Raw genomic sequence first — 18,368 nt, 5'->3', positions numbered from 1 at the left:
CCTTCCTTGGGCGTGAGCTTGGCGAGCAAGGGGCTCACACTTCTGGAGTTCTCATCTCCTGGCTCCGATAAGAGTTCGCATAGTGCCCTGAGGAGGTAGATGAGGAGACAGTTGGGTACTATGACTGGGTATGGATCCTACACCTATTTGCCTATGTTCTCTTCCCCGACATCACGGGTGACACTACGTCCTAGATGTGGGTCCACTGCCTTAGTGACTAGGACCAGGCGGGTCACTATAGCTGGGGCTCTACAGTCTTGGGTTTTCTATACCGGTAGCTATGTGAGGGGTGTCGTCGGACTTCGTCCAACGCATCACTTGGTGGATGCATGTACCTGTTACAGCTGTGGATGTGGTCTCGTCTTCCAGTTGGCCATCCAGAGGTTCTGGCTCATCGTGAGTGGTTCCAAGGTTAGTCTCTAAGTTGGTAGCCAACGTGGGCGTACCTTTGGGACCAGGTCAGGGTTTTGTACATGAGGTTAGAGCGAGCGTACATTGAGTTCATGAACGAGCTAGACATGCTAACGGTGTCTAGTGTAAATAAATTTTATTTCCCATGCTGGTTTGAAATGGATTAGTATACCATCTAACATCTTGTTTGGACATGTTGTAGATGGAGTGAGAGCCGTACGTTGGAGAGGGGGCACTTCCTTTTTAGTTGAGCAATGTTTGTGGGTTCGACAATGACTTCTATAGGATGAGGTGCCCTCTAATCTGCTTCTATGCTGTCGAGTTCCACCGGCCAGATAGAGTTGCACGCTAATTTAGAGTGAGACAGCTTTGGCATATGGCTCCATTCTCGACTGGCGTTGACTTACACAAGTAAGTGTTTTGCTATTTCAAATGTCTCATGATGGTCCATTTCTATTAATATGGTGACATGTACATGGATTCAAGTAACGATGACATACGTGCAGGTTGAATCGTCAGAATAACAGAAAGTTTTTTGACTGGGAGAAGCACCACTAGTCCTACATTGAGCAATGGGAGGAGATGCACGACAATGTGGACAAGAACAATGAGTCGCACATGAACCATGAGTTCAGGCGGTACCAAGCTTGGTACCAACGTGCGACACGTTGCAGGCTGAGGGTACAGTGGACAGAAGATGACTACATCGACATCGAGTCCTCCGATGATGAAGATACGGTGTACGACCAATCTACTGGTGCAGGAAGGCAGGTGGAGGCAGGACCGATCTTGGACAAAGTGGTAAGTCAATTGCCTTATTTTTCTACGTTAAGTTGCATACCAATACATTAGGCATTCTTGGACCAATATTAGGAGTTATCTATTTTAGTTAGTGCCACCTTTGAGCCGTATCACCCTTATAATATGTTAGATTCTTGTACAAAAGAAAACAAAACCTATTGCTATCTGTTCAGAAGTATTATTACTGAGAACTTTGTTGCAAGACAATACACTCAAATGCTCCGTTGAAGAGATTGAGCACATTCGGCCGAGAGTCAGGGACGACTACATGCTTAGCTTCCTGGAAGTGAGATTCAAAATATTCTTTCAAACATATTATTAATACGTTAGATTCTTTTAGTTAACATAATTTTGTACAACAGAGGCTATCATGTCGGCTACGCCGTGCGGCTGCTCATTGTGGTTGCAGGACAGTCACGACGCAAGTTGTGTACGTTCCTTCCATAGGCAGAGGAGGCTTGGGTTCCTCTAGCCAAGCAGCTACAGGGGACGGGGACGAGGACAAGGACGACGACGATGACGACGTGGACTAGAGGCACGAGGAGCTTGGCCCCTCTTAGCTCCATGACGCTCCCTCGACTCTTACACCGCCTCCAGGCACTAGGCGACGTCGTCCGCATGATCCTTACACTCTAGGTATGAGCGCTCTCGGTCACAAGGGTAAGGGTAAGAGTAGGAGGCAGTGAGGGTTGTGGTAGATGTTAGTATGCACTATTATGGATTTTGTATTTACTTTCCTATAACTATTTCGGACAGTATTGACATTATGGACTATTTGGAGTGTGCAAGACATGTTATGTTGGTTGTGATATTCGTTGTGGTTGCATTTTGCTCCTTGGATGATTAAATATTTGGAATATATAATGATGTCTCTGTTTGTAACCGTGGATGCTCCTGAAACAAGGGAAACTCTTGCGAATTTTTTTCCATGAATCATTAATCATACTACACTACTAAAAAGACACAAATGCATTTTCAATACGTCCGTAATATTAAGCGGAATATTAAGACCATAAATAATGAAAACAACCACATAATGAAAACTCTAATACTATGCCACATTAAACAACATAATAATACTAGAAGTACGTGCCGATAGTAGACATAGGGGGTAAATGCACTTTTAAATCCTCAGTCTGAAACATACTAAGTAAGCAACTCATCATCCGAGTACCAGTCCTCTACCATAACCATGTTGCTGTGGCTAGGCTTACCTACGTTGCTCTAACTTGCCTGTCGCCTGTAGTAAGCGGCCTCTGCTTCATCTGCGGCCGTTGCGGCCTGAGTAAAGAACGCGTCATCATCCTCCTCCGCCTGTAAGCCCGCCTCTGTTAGAGCGATGAGCTCGCTCAGTCTGCTAGTATCGTCCTCAGCCTCCTACGCCTGTAAGCCCACCTCTGCTAGAGCAGTGAGCTCACTCAGTCTACCAGTGTCGTCCTCATCCTCGTCCCCTTATTAGACAACAAAATCGATGATTGAACGGTGCGACTAGCTCACGATCTATGTTCATCTAACTTCTTCTCCTCATACCTTGCACGAGCCACCTCTATGGCATATTCCTCGCTGCAACCAATTCCTTCGTGTATAAAATGCAATTAATTAGCAACGCGATTATATTACATTTAAAATTAGGCAACGAAAAAAAGGCTTTCAAGCACTCACTGGCACATAATGCAACAACATGCTCGTTCAAGACCTGCATTTATACTCTTGTCTCCTCCCTTGCCCTCTTCTCCTCTAACGTCATCCGCCTCTCCAATCCCCATTTGTTAAGCCCAACATCGATCGAGTTACAAATACCATGCTGTCTAGTAAACTCACGTATCTTTTCTTTATTATGTTTAACGAATAGGTTGACGTAGTCAGGTCCATATCCCTTCTTCCGTGTAATTACTTATCTCTCCTTCATTTCATCCAAGAACTTAGCTTAACCATCGTAACATTCCCACCTATATTTCCTAGTACTCTGTTCAAAAGAAATATTATATCATATATGTCTTAGCAAAAGAAACAAAATACGATTTCATGTTTACCACAAAAATAACCAACCCCATCATATTTAACCATATGGCCGCAATAATGGCCTATTCCAAGCTCCGAAGGGACTACACCATAGTTGGATTTAACACCACATTCGCACATTGTAGGAGGTGCTTTATAAATTACACTTTCTTTCTTCTTTTCCTTAACCTTTCGTGGTACTTCCGGCCATTGGTTCTTAGGACCATACAACCACTCCTTGAAACGACACTTCGCCATTGCAAACACCTAAATAAGGTGACATTAGTACATGAACACATATAGCTCAAGATTTTAACACATACACTTTGCACTTACTTCATGCTTGTTTGGACACATAAACTTCAATGTATTCTCAGGGTTTATCACAGCTCGATCTCTGTAATCACACAGAGGAGGTTCCTCGAGTCGTCTAACTGCGGCAAGGTGCTTCTCCTTAGCCGTCATTGGCGGAGGGTTATGGGGGTGGAACCCATCACTTGAAGTGCTCACGTGGATGCCTCCCTCTAAACCAATCGTCGAAAAGGAGGTATCTAAGATTAAACTTGTCTGCATCATCGATCCACTGAAAGAAAAGGCACCTCTCATGGTCCTACACAACGAGATTCCAACAAAATATTAGTAGCATACTTACATAAATAAAGAAAAAAGATAGTGGAAACAATTTCTTACATTAAAACGACTGCATGTGTAGAAGCACCGCGCCGCTGTATTCGGATGTTTCGATTGAAAAATATGGGCCAGCAAACCACAGTCACAGTTAGGGACAGGGATGTCAGGAGGGACGGGGGCATCTTTGCTAGACGCGTCGGGGTGTAATTCTCGAAAACGACCCCGTTTTCGCCAAAACTCTTCCCGAAACATTTTTTGCATCTAACAAAACGGATGTAATTTAACAAATATAAATCAAAACATAAATAAATGTCAATGAGAACCATAACTACAATACAACCAATTTTATTCTAAGAACCAAAAGCAATTAACATTAAACCCTAAATCTAGGGTTTCCCATTTGATGCACAACAATGAACCCATAACATAACTACATGCGCCTAGGTTTGCTAGTTTTTTCACGCATTTGCATCATCCTACGGTTGTATAATACAAATATTGAGGGATAGAATGAAACCCTAAGTAATGATGATTCTTAGGTTGAAAAATCCGACTAATATATACCGAATCGATGTGAAAAAAACTAGTAGGGGAGCGAGGATACCTTGCTCTCGAAGATCTATGGATCAAATCAAAGTTTCCAAGGTCCAATATGCCGATTCGTGAGGTAGAATAAAGTGGGGAGAGAAAAAACCCGAGAGGAAGGAGAAAGAAGAGGAAGAAGGCTCGGGCAGAAAGGTTGGGGCCGGGTTAAAACACAAGCTCGGTGCCATTTACCCTGGCGCCGAGATCTACGACGCCGAGCTCGACGCCAGGGTGGCTGACGCCGAGCTCCCTGCCATGTCATCTTCACGTGGTTCTTGAGCCCAAGAGGGCTGGCGCTGAGACATGTTACCTCGGCGCCAGCATATACGGCGCCGAGTTAAGGGTTCAGATTCTAAAACCTTTCCTCTTGGAACGTAATTGCGAAAAACTTTAAAAAAAAGCTAAAAAAATAAAAAAAAAATCGGCGGTCGACGGCTCCAGATGGGCAGATTCCCGAACCCACGAGCGCCTCACAGTCCCGAAAACCACAGATCCTAGAAATTCCATATATACCCCTCCGGTCCCCGCCGCGCCAATTCGGGTCAAATGCGCGGCCAAACAGCTACCAAATCGGCAATTACCTCTCAGGTTCAAGGTTATTATCGTAATTCGAGAGCTTCTGAGCAGAAATGGTAAAAAAAAACAGCAACCCGACACGGAGGCGAAAGGATACGAGCTCGCGTAGGAGTGCGGCTAGGGTTTCTCCTTGTCACACTCCCCCTCCCGTCTCCAGCCCCTCGCCGCCGCCGCCGCTCAAAACCCCATCACCTTTATTCTAATGGCGGCCCAACACGTCCGACGAAGCTGCTAGTGCTTGTATCCACTCTCTTCATCAGGTAGCTTGCGACCCTACTGAAGTCTCCCTCGCCGCCGCTGCCATGGCCACCCTCAACCCATTCGAACTCCTCGGCGCCGACGACAACGACGACCCCTCGCAGCTGATTGCCGCCGCGGAGGCGGCGGCTCAGAAAGCCGAGGCGAAGAAGTCCGCCGCAGCGCCTGCTGGGAAGGCTGCCCAGCCTGCGGCGGCCGCCAAGTTCCCGACCAAACCGGCTCCCCCCTCGCAGACTGGTCAGTCGTGATTGTTCAGGGTGCTAGATCTGGCTCTCTGGGCACTTGGGCGCCTTGCAGCTTTCGAAATGCCTCGGCTTGCACGAGCATTTTAGTGATGTTTAGAGTATATTTCTGAATTTTTATCCATCCTTGAGGCCGCATCATGCTAGTTGCAAACTTTGATGGCGCGTCTTGTAAAGTTGCGAGCTTTCCGCTGCTGCAAAGTGGAATTTTTACCTTTCTTCAGCCTGAGTTCATATCAAATAGTTTTTTTATTACCTCCATTTCCTGAAAGCTCGAATATTCATTTGGACTCTTTGTATTTTACATGTTTCAGTGAGAGATGCACGCGGTGGTGGTGCATCAGCTCGTGGAGGCTTTGGCCGTGGTGAACGCGGACGTGGTAGAGGTGGACGGGGATATGGCCAGAACCGTGACTTCAGTGGTGACAATGCCAATGGCTTCCAGGGAGGCTATGGTGGTGGAGGCTATGGTGGCGGAGGCTATGGGGATGGTGCTGTAACTGGTGGAGCTGAAGGGGAAAGGGAGAGAGGCCCTCGTCCCCCGTACCGCGGTGGAGGCAGACGTGGTGGTTACAGGAATGGTGAGTTTGGTGATGATTCTGAGAGGCCACCACGGAGAAACTATGAACGCCACAGTGGGACTGGCCGTGGGTATGAGATGAAGCGTGATGGCGCAGGACGTGGGAACTGGGGCACTGCCACCGATGAGGTTCTTGCCCAGTAAGGAGGCTGCTGTATTGTTTTTAGTGTAGTTTTTTTTTATGACCTATGCCTCTCAGGAGGTGAATAGTACTAATGAAATCCTGTGTGATTAGGGAAACAGAGGAAGCTCTGAAGGTGGAGGAGGGTGCTCCTGTTGCTGAGAAACAGGGTGAGCAGAATGACGCCCCAGCAGTGGATGAGAACAAAGATAGCAAAGATGCTGCTGCAAATGAGGAGGAAGAAAAGGAAGAGGACAAGGTAACAGCTTATTTGATTTTATCCACTTTTAAGTACATTTAATGTCTAAATATTTGCAATTGTAGACTGTAAGAGAGTCAGGTTGTGATGTTTGTCTGATGCCCTTGATTTGAGTCTAAGACTAGGAATTGCTCAGGATAGAACTGTCAAATTTTTAACTTTGTTAACCAGTTTGAGTTCCAAGTACAATGACAAGTAACTTTGTCTTTTTTGTGTTTATGTCTTTGGGGAAGCCAATTTTCTATAGGTGCTAATTTTAATCTTGTTATTACTGTTTGTTAATCGCATTGTCATATCCTGAGGTATCCTGTTCTGGGGTAAAAAGTTTCTATGTACCACCTTTTTTTTTCAAACAAGAGAAAGCCTTTTTTCTGTCCTTTTCTGTAATGATATTGGTGCAGATCGATCTATTTTCTAATATTCAGCTATGCAGGAGATGACTCTGGAGGAATTTGAGAAAATAAGAGAGGAGAAGAGGAAAGCACTACTTGCATTGAAGGCTGAAGAGAGGAAAGTTGAAGTTGATAAGGATCTGCAGTCTCTGCAGCCACTTTCAAACAAGAAAGAAAATGATGAAGTTTTCATTAAGCTGGTTAGTTTCCTTGTATTTAATGCTTTGATACCTAAAGTTTACTGAGCTTTGCATGTGTTCATGGATTTTTTTTTTTGCTTTCTTAGGGTTCTGACAAGGATAAGAAGAAGGAAAGTGCTGAGCGTGATGAGCGTGCCAAGAAGGTATGTACATCTTTATCTTTTCTATGTAGTTGTAAATCAAAATAGTTGCTGATATATGGTTGCACTACAATTGCATATGCTTGGTTTTCTGTGCTGCTATCTTACAAATGGGATGGTGTGTTGATTCTGTTCTGTATGTGATAGATTTTGTTTTACATCTCTTTGGTTTATCACTTTTCTTATTGAATGCGTGAATTTGAGTGGATTTAACCCTACCCACAAATGACTCTGTTATAGTTACAGGGACTGTAATCTGAATTAGCTCTGAAACTGTAATTGTGTGATTTGAGTCTTCTAAGTATTCTGAACCTTCAACCTTGATACACAAAATCTGAACAAGGGGAAAAACAGGGGGACAGTCTTACTGCAGTGACCCATAGGATTGTCAGGTCCAAGGTGTTTTTGATTATTATGTTATGTTGCTTTGTGATTAATGCTTATTTGGGAAAAAACCTAGGTTCTGATGTGGTGATTGTTAAAACAGTTAGAGGGACTGTAATATAAATTAGCTCTGAAACTTGAAGCTTGTGATTTGTGACTTCAAAGTATTCTGAACCTTCAACCTTGATACACCTGCTACAATGACCAATAGGATTGTGTCAGGTCCATGGTGTTTTTTGGTTAATATTATGTTATATGTTGCTTTGTGATTAATGCTTAGTTGGAAAACACCTGGGTGCTGATGTGATAATTGTTAAAATCTTGGGGTGCAGTCGGTGAGCATCAATGAGTTCCTGAAACCTGCTGAAGGAGAAAGGTATTATGGTGGCCGTGGTCGCGGAAGGGGCCGCGGGGAGCGTGGTGGTTTTAGAGGTGGATATGGAGGGGGATACCATCGTGGCCCAGCTGCTGCTCCATCCATTGAAGATCAAGCTCAATTCCCAAACCTTGGTGGGAAGTGAAGGTTGCACAATCGAGCATTAGATTGTCTGCTGTTGTCATCTTTAAATTTTGTCCGACATTAAATTCCTGTGCCACGGTTTAAACGGAACAAATAATGATGTTGCGTGTGGCTTTCTTTGATTATGTGGTACTGGACTATGTATACCGGAGTTGTTTATCAGAATTAGCCTCTAATTTTGTAGGCTAGCTTTACCATTTTGTTGAAGATCAGCAATCCTAGCATGTTTTTTCACCCCTGCTTGCCTTTGTTTTTATCTTTGTGCGGTCTGTGATATGTTTTTTTTTTATGTGAATACAGTTCAGGTTTAGCAGCTATAGCCTATAGGTCCTTGTAAAGATTTTCGTGAATCGTTAGATGCTGTCTGAGGCTGGAGTGTCCTATGTGGCTATGCCCTGAGGACGCGCCTGAGAGGGATGGCAACTTGCATCCATGAAATTTGGTATGTTGTCCTGTGCCAGATGAGAGGTTTTAAAAAAAAAAGCCTGATCGAAACCGTACTACATGATTATACTCGTACACTACTTGCTTAGAACTTATCAGCCTGGTTTATTAGCTGTTATATAGTGTTTTTTTCTTAGAATAAATTAGCGATTAGTACTTTTTAGCCTGCCTTTTTAGCGAAATGAACTTATCAGTCTGGTTTATTAGCTGTTATATAGTGTTTTTTTTCTTTTTCAGCGAAACGAACATAGCGTATAGGGTTACATGTAAGCACTGCTACTCTTTTCATTCCAATTATAGGTCACACGGTCACTTCCTTGCATGCCCGAGGGCGTTTCTTGTTGACCGTAGAACATCCGGCGGCCGTCGTCTGCGACGCGCAGCCTACCAAGTAGGTGTAGTAGGGCGGAATGGTTGATCTCCATGCCACCGCACTGAAATTCCTCTCCTGAGTGACACGCCCTGATAGAAGATCTTGCACAGTCACATCAGGGACATCGTCCTGGGGGAACGGCAGCTGATAGGCGTTGCAGATTGTAACTGCATCGCGTGCATTCTCCAAAGGCACACCGACTTGCCTTTCTGCAGAAGATGGCTAGGACGCTCACCAAACATGAGCAGGTGTTTCCTTGTGTAGTCTCTCAAGCAGCGCAGCACCCTGCGCCAGAACTCGGCGTTCATGTTGGCTCTCATCAAGCTCGCCGCTATGTTTCCTGCCAAGAAGGAACCGTCCAGCAGCTCCGCGATCTGGATGCCCAGGGACGCGAGCAGCCTTGGTTGACCACCGGGGTTGGCGCTTCCGAACACGAGCGACCTGAAGACGTACCAGTAGGCTTCTCTGGAGAGAGCCTTCAGTCTGAGAGCCCTGGCTGTCCCGAGAGCAGCTATCTTCTCCGACCTGCTTGTTATCACAATCTTGTTCCCATTACCCATACTGCTTTCTGCCGATGAGTACAGCCTTCTCCACCTATCATCGTCCACGTCCCCGGCTAGCTCGATGACAGCAAGTGACCTGCCACTGCCATGCGAGGCAGCAGCGACGTCTTGGTGCTTGACCACAGCATTGCCCCTGAAAGCAGCGAGGTCTCCAGTGCCAAGATCTTCCACGGTGAAGACAACAACGGATGAGAAGTGGCCGTGCAGCCTCTCGTCAAGGCAGACGTGCTCGACAAGCGTGCTCTTCCCTATCCTCGCCGCGCCAACGATTGGAAGCACGCCGGGATTTTCGTTTCCAGGGGCGTCTGGCCGGAGCAGGAAGTCGATGACCGTCTCCATCTCCATCTCCATCTGCCGCCCGAACATCACGCTGCCAACAACCAAGTGCGTGCTGTACGGCTGCCGGGATATCCCTCCAAGAAGAGGGTGAATCCCTCCAACAACCAAGAAGAGGGTCAAGGTCACCACTCACATCGTCGCTGCACCTGTACTTAACGGTGTCGAGCATGTGGTGACCCTGATACATGCCTTGCCTGAGCATCTGGAGCTGCCGGAGCATGGCCTGATTGCTGATTTGCCGCCCCTGAGCCTCCTCCACCGTGGCATCGATCTGGAGCAGCCTGAGCTTGTGCTCTGTCTCTTCTGCCCTGGACCTTCTGTACCTCTGGATCGCCTTGGACAGGGCTCTGTTCAGGAGATCGCTCATGATCGCGGAGACGATGAGCTCCATTGCAACGAAAATCTAATATCTAAAAGGGAAGGTTGATGATGGTACAGTAGAGACTGGGGCAAGGAGGAGGTTGATGGTGGTAATGGAAAGAATTGTCTCGATTGTTCATTGCAAAAAAAAAGGATACTCTCAAGTCAACAGTTCAGGGTTGATGGTGGCCACTAATGACTTTATTTTGACGTGGATGGCACGGAATTTGTGGGCGTCACAGTTTGAACGGGCAGAACAAACGACTGCAGATTTATGTCAATCTGATGAGTGCTCTGAACTTTAAAAGTTTAAATCAGTGGAATATATCCAACGGCTTCCAATTTTAGCATCTGATAGGGGTTGTCGGTTGTGACCCCGATCTTTTGACTCAGCTCTGGAGAATGAACAACGTGGGAGTATAGAAGGTAAAAACGCACTACTGAAGGGCCAAAATGGCTAGCGGTGCAGCGTTGAAAAGTTTGCAAGAATTAAGGAAGACAAAAGAATATGACAAAATGGTCGCTGATTCCCTTTACATGTTCAGTGACCTTGGAGCTAGATTGATTTGTAGGTCAGTCAAGCGTATTGAAATTTTAATCCAAGTGGAATCCATACAATAATTTCGGCTCTAAGTGTCATACACGTGGGTAGAAAATGGTATACTAGCAGAGATTTTAAGGGTCTTTTGAGTTGAATTTCTAGCAAGCTACAAAACATGCCTGAATAGTCAGTTCGTAACAGCCTCCTGTCTGGTTACACTACACCCAAGTTGCATTCACAAAGCAAAACACCTCCTATGTGTGCTAATGCTACATACTGAATGAATGGATAAAACATACGTACAGAGACAAAATAGAATACGACATATAAAAGTATAAAATTCATTATGGAATAGCTATAGTATAGCTCCCCTATTTGATTGAACTTATCAGCCCGGCTTATCAGCCATGATACAATGTTTTTCTCTCGCAACAAAATAGCATCAACCGGCTTATGAGCCGCACAAACCATCAGCCGTTTCCTGCGTGATATACGGAGCAGCGACGACGATGCTTGCACCCCACAATTCAACAAAATGGCTGTAGTATGGTAGTATGTTTGATCTCCATGCCAAGACTTGAAAGTTCCCTCGAGGTCTTGTGCTTCCAATTTGCACCTCTTTCAAGGTTATCTTGGGCAGATCATGCTGCTGGGCTGATGAGCATGCCTGGTAACAATTGTAAGCTATTAGCATAGCATCAGTCTTGGGTAATCTCCACAAGTATACTGGGCGATCATTCGCTAGGAGGTCAGATTGATGCTCGCCAAAGAGAAGCAGGTGCATACTTGTGTAATGTCTGATTCCTTTGAGAACCCTTTGCCAAAACTGAGGACAAGGGTTGGCCCTCTCATTGCCACCAAATAAATTTGCCGCTATGAATGATCTATTCAATAGGTCCGCCATCTTCATGCATATAGATCCTAGCTCCGGCTGATCCATGGCATCAGCGCTCCCAAGCACGATCGTCTTGAAGAAGTACCAGTAGGCTTCTCGATGCAAAGGTTTCAGCTCAAGGGGCTTTGCTGCGGTACCCTAAATAACCATGAACCGTTCATTTAATAAGATCAGATGGCTATGATCATCTATTACTTATTAGGAGGTAATAGTTGAAATATATATTTATTTAATTTTTAATTTGGTAAGATAGGATAAATGAGGAAAATTTTAGGTATAAAAATATTTGAGTTAAATGCACGAGAGATCTATTAACCTGTGAGGAGGTTTTAGTTGGGTCCATCAACTTTTAAAGTGGTTTTTTGGGTCCATAAACTTTTAAAATGGTTCACTGCAGTCCATACATATTTATTTAACCTTAAATTCAAAGCATATTTGTAGAAAACCCCCCACCTTTATTTATCTTCTACGCGCTCACCCTTCAGTCATCGTACGTAAGAGCTCTTGCTCTGCGCGCCCTTCCTGTCCGGCCCCGCCGCGGCGCCGGTCGACGATGACGACAGCGCCGGCACGTCGCGGAGCGCGCGCCACACGGCGCTGTTGCACTTGAACCCGGAGCCGAAGCCGATCTGCCACATGCGGTGGCCGCGCCGCACCCGGCCCTTGGCCTCGGCGTACGCCAGCTCGTACCACAGCGAGCTGCTGCTGGTGTTGCCGAACCGGTGGAGGGCGCACTTACTGGGCTCCATGTCCGTGTCCTGCAGGCTCAGGCTGCGCTGCACCTCCTCCAGCACCGCGCGGCCGCCGGCGTGCACGCAGAAGTGCTCGAACGCGCGGCGGAAGTCCGGGATGTAGGGGCGCACGCCCTTGACGCGGAACACGCGGCGCATCATCAAGGACTTGAGGAACTTGAGCTGCTCGCTCAGGGGCAGCACCAGGGGCCCCAGCGTGGTGATGTTGGTCTTGAGCGCGTCGCCGGCCACTGCCATGAGCTCCCGCGCCAGGGAGACGCCCACCTTGCCGACCTCGTCCTCGCGCTGGTACACGCAATTGAAGCACTCGTCGGTGGCGCCCTTGTGTGTGCGCACCGTGTGGAGCAGCCGGTACTTGGCGCGCCCGGTGTCCGCGCGCTTGTTGGACAGCAGCGCCGCCGCGCCGCCCATGCGGAAGATGCAGTTGGAGAGGAGCATGGAGCGGTCGTTGCCGAAGTACCAGTTGAGGGTGATGTTCTCGGTGCTGAGCACGACGGCGTACGAGCTCGGGTTCGCCTGGAGCATGTCCTTGGCGAGGTCGATGGCGATGAGGCCGGCGCTGCACCCCATGCCACCGAGGTTGAACGACTTGACGTCCTCGCACATCCTGTAGTGGTTGATGATCATGGATGCCAGCGACGGCGTCGGGTTGAAGAGGCTGCAGTTGACGATGAGGATGCGCACGTCGCGGCGCGGGTCGATCCCCGTGGACTCGAACAACGCGTCCAGGAACCCGAACATGACCGCCTCGGCCTCCATCCGCGCCTCCGCCATGTTGAGCCTGGGCGGCCGCGCCTGGACGCCCGGGGTCAGGTACGTCTCGTCTCCCAGCGCACCGCGGCGGGGCCGGATAGGAAGGGCTCACCGGCGGGGACCTCGGGTTTGCGCTGGACCTGGTGAGGAAGGCCCCAAGTCGGCGGTCACGTACGACTACCTGCTGTCAGTGGCGGACCTGATGGCGCTCACGGGGCGGCCGCTGTTCGCGCTGTCCAGGACGTACATCGTGTCGGACGTCAGCCACGCCGGGTTCGGTCCAGCGCGAACCCGAGGTCAGTAGTTTGCAAACCGAACCGAATAATCCCAAAGTCATGTAAACAAACTTGTAGATCGCTTCTAGCTCTACAATTTTTGTTACTATACCTTTCGCTGGATCGGGCTGGTTTGAGAGTTTGAGGGAGCCGAAGATTGAGTTTCAGCTTGTATATTTGAGGTGGTATTGATCAGTTCATTCAGTTCGGAAATGTTGAACGTGGCCGACTGTTTAGAAGCTTGCCGCGTGGCCTCGCGCGCTCGGCCGGACAGGAAGGGCTCACCGGGGTCGAGGGCGGCGTCACGCTGCTCCAGCGCATGGGCGTGGGCATGGTGCTCTCCGTCGTGGCCATGCGGTGCCGATGCCTGCAGCCTCACCGATCGACGCCCCCCCCCCCCCCCCGCGTTTGCCGAGGTGGAGGTGCTGGGCCACCTCCGGCACCGCAACATCGTCCGGCTGCTGGGGTGGTGCACCGACGGCGAGCACCTCCATGGCGTCGAGGCGGGTCGGCGTGGGGAGACGCGCGAGCCGGGCGTGGAGCGGCCGCGGCCGGACCTCCACGGCGCGGGCGGCTTCGGCCAGCGGGCACCGCGGCCGCGCACTGGCGCGTCACGGCGAGGAGGAAGAGCGGCGGCTGGAGGAGGGCGCTGGGAAGCGAGCTGCCGGTTGGGCCCGCGTGGCCACAGCAGGGGCTCGCCAGCGCGCCCGCAGCAGCGACGACGGGCGCCACGGAGCTGTCCGCGTACGTGACGTGGTGCGGGAAGGGGTTTTCTACGAATGTTCTTTGAATTTAATGTTAAATAAATAGGTATGGACTGCAGTGAATCATTTTAAAAGTTTATAGACTCAAAAAGTCACTTTGGAAGTTGATGGACCCAACTGAAACCTTCTCACAAGTTAATGGATTTCTGGTGCATTTAACTCAAAATATTTCTTTCAGATCTAATTGATTTATGCGAGATCTATTTGATATGATAAATCCTTTATTTTGTTACTTTGAACATGACATAATTTGATTACCTCAAATTGCCATGATAGCTAATGTACGTGATATAATTTGATTAGCAATTTTATTAGAACGTAGCTTTTCATTTACCTGCACGTGATATAAATTAATGGCTCAGATTGTTTTGAACTATTACTTCTTAGAAGGTAATAGTTGTACCGTAGCATTGCCCTCAAGCTAAGAGCTTGTGTGGTTCCAAAACCTGCAATTTTCTCCGATCGACTTGTAACGATTATTTTACTGACAGGCGTGGTGCGTCGTCCTCTCAGCGCAGGCAGTGTTCTTCTCCACCAGGTGTGCTCATCCACGTCACCAAGCAGCTCAATCACAACCAGTGATTTCCTGGCTGAACCGAGATCCTGATGTTTAATTATGCCGTTGTCTCCCAGATGAGGCGATTGCTTCCCATCCTTGGTGTCGCCTTCGCCGAGGAATACGATCAAGGAGAAGTGGCTGCGCACCCTCTCGTCCAAGCAGACATGTTCGACGAGGGTGCTCTTGCCGACTCTTGCTCGACCTATCACTGGAAGCACTCCCACGCCCAAATATTCTGCGCGTGCAGGCTCTGGTTCCAGCAAGAAGCTTATGATCCTCTCCAGCTCCGCCTCACGGCCGAACATGCGGTTCTCCAGCCACAGGTGCCCGCTGTGAGGCTCGCGGCGCGTGGGAGGGTAGCAGCTCAGGAACACGAGACGAGCTCCTTCATGTCGCTGGCCATGCGCTCTAGGACAACAGTGAGCACCTCTTGCAGCTCCGCCTCCGCCTCGCGTCTCGTGTCTTCTGACGCCGTGTTCGTCCTCGTCCTCGTCGTCGTCCTGGCGGAGAAAGTACACAAGCGCTTCGCTGGATTGAATTGGGAGAGCGCGAACGACGAGTGGCCATGACGACTGAGCTCGTGATCTTGGGCCTTGTCTTGCACAACGCCTTGGCGCTTGAAGGCGCTGAGCAGGTAGTAGCCTCTGTACACGCCTTCCCTCATCAGCTGGAGCCGCCGGAGCATCGCCTGGTTGGTGACGCACCTCCTATCGGCCTCCGCGACGACGGTCTGCACTCGTAGAAGCACGCGGTGCAGCCGTTGCGCGGTGTCCTCTATGCTGCCCTTGCTCCGCCAGTGGCAGCACCTGTCCACGGTGAAGGATATGGCTCGACCGACGAGGTCTGCGAGGACCGCAGAGACGAGCGTCTCCATTGCGAACGCCGGTTCTTATCGAACGTGTCGTCTCAGGTCTGTGCTTATTTCAGGCCATCTCTAGTTATCTGTAACTGGAAGAGTACTCTTAGGACGCGTTTGGCGCGGCTCCCGGCGGCTCCGGCTCCTCACTCGGGTACTGTAGTGACACTGTAGCAGAAGCCGTTTTGGAAATTGAGGCGCAAAATGAACTGAAAAGAAGCCGAAAAGAGGAGGAGCCGGCAAAGCCACGATTTCGAGCTCCGCCGGCCCGTGCTACAGTGCATGAACAGTGCCGGAGCCCCCGCAGCTCCTCCAAACGGGTCCTTAGTGTCGTGGCTTCGAACTTCTCTTTTAATTTTTTTTGAAACAATGGCTGCCACGAATGAAGTTTATATACAAACAAAGGTAGCTAAGCATGGCGCCAAACACCACGAAAGGTTACCCACCCACGCAACGCGGTAGAGTACACAATACCATGAGTCATCGTTGCCGAGCATAGTTGCAAAGCAGCCAGCAGCTCCGACTTCCCATGGCAAAACACCGACGACCCATCAAAGATGTCAGACCAACGGGCCCGAAGCATGAGGCTACAACAGGTCATCGTTGCCGAGCTCAACGGCTCCGCGAAGAGCAGCTCCGACTTCCCGCCATGATCCCACGCCCCGCCCGCGGCGATTGCCGAGCCTCTAAAGCTAAAGACCCAGCCGTCGGAGAAGGAGGGTTCGACACGCGTCATCGTTGCTGAGCTACTTCTCTTTTAATAATTGGCTGAAGTACTCTGGTGACCATCCATTTTGGTTGGAGCGCTGGACGTCGAGGTACAGGGGAGTACTCCGCCGTCGGCAGTTTTGGAGTCACGAAGCAAATTCGGCAAGAAGGCTTGCTCGTGGGTGTGGATTGGCCAAGCTCGACCAACAAAACGTTACGTGCCTTCACGTACTCCATCCCCATCCACTGCAATTGTTTTATATTTTTGGTTTATTGCTTTATTTTAGTGCTAAATCAGTATTGATTAGGTATGAAATTAATATAGAGATATTATAAACATATATTCACTGTTTTTTTCCGGTACTCAGTAGCTAAACGAAGCTAGTGAGCTATTCTTGTCGAGCGAGCCCTCCAGCCGACGATACCTTTACGAGCCGAGCCGAGTTGAGCTGGCTAGTTAGCGCGATACCTTCGTGAACAAGGTCGAACTGAACCGGTGTAAGCAGTGGCGGATGCACGATGCGGGATAAAGGGGGCTAAAACAATGAAGATGTTGATTTGCATGAAAATTTAATGGTGAAATCAAGCTTTTGCTACAGTGCTTAGGCTTGAAATCAAACCATTAGGGGGGGCTGGAGCCCCCCAGCCCCCCCTTTGATCCGCCGCTGGGTGTAAGTTAAGTTGAGCTGTTTTCTTTTCCGATGTCCGTGCGGCGTGATAACCAAGAAAAAAAATACCCTCGTAGTTGTAGTCAGCTGTACCCATCCTTTCTGCTGGTCCATGCCTAGGAGCACATGCGGCCATCACACTCGCGTGGGATGCATGCGGCGCGTGGGGCCTGTGCATGCGTGGTGTGACCAGAGAGTGCACAGTGACAAGAGAATGATGAGCCTTGGGAGTTTGTGAGAGAAGTATGGGCCTACATCTGTATGCGTCATTTGCGGTTCCGTGACCGGTGACTGTGGTCATCAAATTACGCACCGGTATATATTTTAGGGTCTGTTCGGAACACTGAAATTTTATAGGAGGCACACAGAAATTTCACAGAAATCAGTTCAATTTCATAGGAAAAACGCAGGAATGGGAAAAAAAATCCCGCATTCCAAACAGACCCTTAGGTGTATGTTTTATATGTTTCATTTTGGATGTTGTATTTATTTTATCTGGATGTTGCATATATTGCAATGGATATACATGTATGCTGCAAGTGTGTCTTCCAGTTGTTTTATTTGGATGTTGCATGTTTCCATCTGGATATTATATATGTTGCAGTAGCTATATACGTATGTTGCAATTATATGTTCTAAATGTTTCACCTATTTTAGACGTATATGCTACGCATTTGATGCTCATTGCCTGCATTTATTGCTCCTTGGCTGCTTATTGGCTGCGACTCCTTGGCTGTTTCTTGCCTTAAATGCAAATCGGCATTGTTTACTGCTCCTTGGTCATTGCACCGAAAGCTAATACGATGGAGACTTATGGATGGAGGAAATATGTTACAAGTATTTTATCTGGATATTACATATGTTGCAGTGGTTATATACATATGTTGCAAACGTATATTTCAATTGTTTCACCTCGTTTCAGTATGTTACAACAGGTGCTGCTCTCCACGTGCTTTGACTCGCGTGTAAGCATGCGCTGCACCAGGCGCCCCTACACCACCAAGTGTGGTCCTCCACGGTGGTTCATGTAGCCGGCTCAACACATGTGCACATGCGTTGTGCTCCCTCTCTCTCTTGTATTGGGGCACACGTGTTGCTATCTCTCTCTCGCATTGGGGTACACGCGCTTGAAAGATCCTAAATGGCTAGAGAGAGGGTGAATAGCCTATAATTATTTTTACAAACTCACTAGAACAAATGATTAGTATACTAAATGGCGTAATACAATTTTGATCTAGCTCTATAAGAGTTGCAAGCCACCTATACCAACAATTCTAGTTGCTATGATCTCTAGGTTCACACAAAGGCTAAGTCACTACTCTCTAAGCTAGTGCGCTCTCAAAGACTAGCTAAAGAGCCTCACTAACCAAACTAACAAGCTCTCAAAGACTAACTACACTAAAGAGGTTGACTAGGCA

General features: G+C 48.3%; 3 protein-coding genes and 1 pseudogene across 3 annotated transcripts; 1 reads left to right on the top strand and 3 right to left on the bottom strand.

Moving 5' to 3' along the window:
- The first annotated feature begins 5,099 nt into the window (after window positions 1-5,099).
- On the top strand, window positions 5,100-8,334 carry LOC136452875 (RGG repeats nuclear RNA binding protein C-like). Its single transcript, XM_066453458.1, has 6 exons — window positions 5,100-5,499; window positions 5,819-6,224; window positions 6,320-6,464; window positions 6,898-7,056; window positions 7,143-7,199; window positions 7,913-8,334. The coding sequence occupies exons 1-6, from the start codon at window positions 5,307-5,309 to the stop codon at window positions 8,099-8,101; spliced, it is 1,149 nt and encodes a 382-aa protein (XP_066309555.1). The 5' UTR covers window positions 5,100-5,306; the 3' UTR covers window positions 8,102-8,334.
- Window positions 8,335-8,845: 511 nt separating this feature from the next.
- LOC136455063 (disease resistance protein RGA2-like) lies at window positions 8,846-10,210 on the bottom strand (annotated as a pseudogene).
- A 1,151-nt stretch (window positions 10,211-11,361) lies between these two features.
- Window positions 11,362-13,156, bottom strand: LOC136455062 (3-ketoacyl-CoA synthase 1-like). The gene is made up of 3 exons (XM_066455241.1): window positions 12,110-13,156; window positions 11,507-11,753; window positions 11,362-11,387 (listed from the first exon to the last, which is right to left on the bottom strand). The coding sequence occupies exons 1-3, from the start codon at window positions 13,139-13,141 to the stop codon at window positions 11,362-11,364; spliced, it is 1,305 nt and encodes a 434-aa protein (XP_066311338.1). The 5' UTR covers window positions 13,142-13,156.
- Window positions 13,157-15,082: 1,926 nt separating this feature from the next.
- Window positions 15,083-15,592, bottom strand: LOC136455061 (uncharacterized). Its single transcript, XM_066455240.1, has one exon. It carries the CDS (start codon window positions 15,590-15,592, stop codon window positions 15,083-15,085), a length of 510 nt encoding a protein of 169 aa, XP_066311337.1.
- Between the last annotated feature and the right edge of the window lie 2,776 nt (window positions 15,593-18,368).

The sequence above is a fragment of the Miscanthus floridulus genome, chromosome 5 (assembly GCF_019320115.1).
Source record: "Miscanthus floridulus cultivar M001 chromosome 5, ASM1932011v1, whole genome shotgun sequence".
In the NCBI taxonomy this organism is placed as follows: Eukaryota; Viridiplantae; Streptophyta; class Magnoliopsida; order Poales; family Poaceae; genus Miscanthus; species Miscanthus floridulus.
The sequence above is the reverse complement of the archived record's forward strand: the minus strand, read 5'-3'. Positions and strand labels throughout refer to the sequence as shown.

What these genes read in the sequence shown, in the direction of transcription:
- LOC136455061 (XM_066455240.1), bottom strand. Translation starts at nt 15,592, where the DNA reads ATGGAGACGCTCGTCTCTGCGGTCCTCGCAGACCTCGTCGGTCGAGCC.
- LOC136452875 (XM_066453458.1), top strand. Translation starts at nt 5,307, where the DNA reads ATGGCCACCCTCAACCCATTCGAACTCCTCGGCGCCGACGACAACGAC. An exon ending in GGCTCCCCCCTCGCAGACTG is followed by an intron (nt 5,500 to 5,818) that starts GTCAGTCGTGAT and finishes TACATGTTTCAG; the next exon opens with TGAGAGATGCACGCGGTGGT. An exon ending in AAGAAAAGGAAGAGGACAAG is followed by an intron (nt 6,465 to 6,897) that starts GTAACAGCTTAT and finishes TCAGCTATGCAG; the next exon opens with GAGATGACTCTGGAGGAATT.
- LOC136455062 (XM_066455241.1), bottom strand. Translation starts at nt 13,141, where the DNA reads ATGGCGGAGGCGCGGATGGAGGCCGAGGCGGTCATGTTCGGGTTCCTG. An exon ending in CGCAGAGCAAGAGCTCTTAC is followed by an intron (nt 11,754 to 12,109) that starts GTACGATGACTG and finishes ATGGTTATTTAG; the next exon opens with GGTACCGCAGCAAAGCCCCT. An exon ending in AGGAATCAGACATTACACAA is followed by an intron (nt 11,388 to 11,506) that starts GTATGCACCTGC and finishes AATTGTTACCAG; the next exon opens with GCATGCTCATCAGCCCAGCA.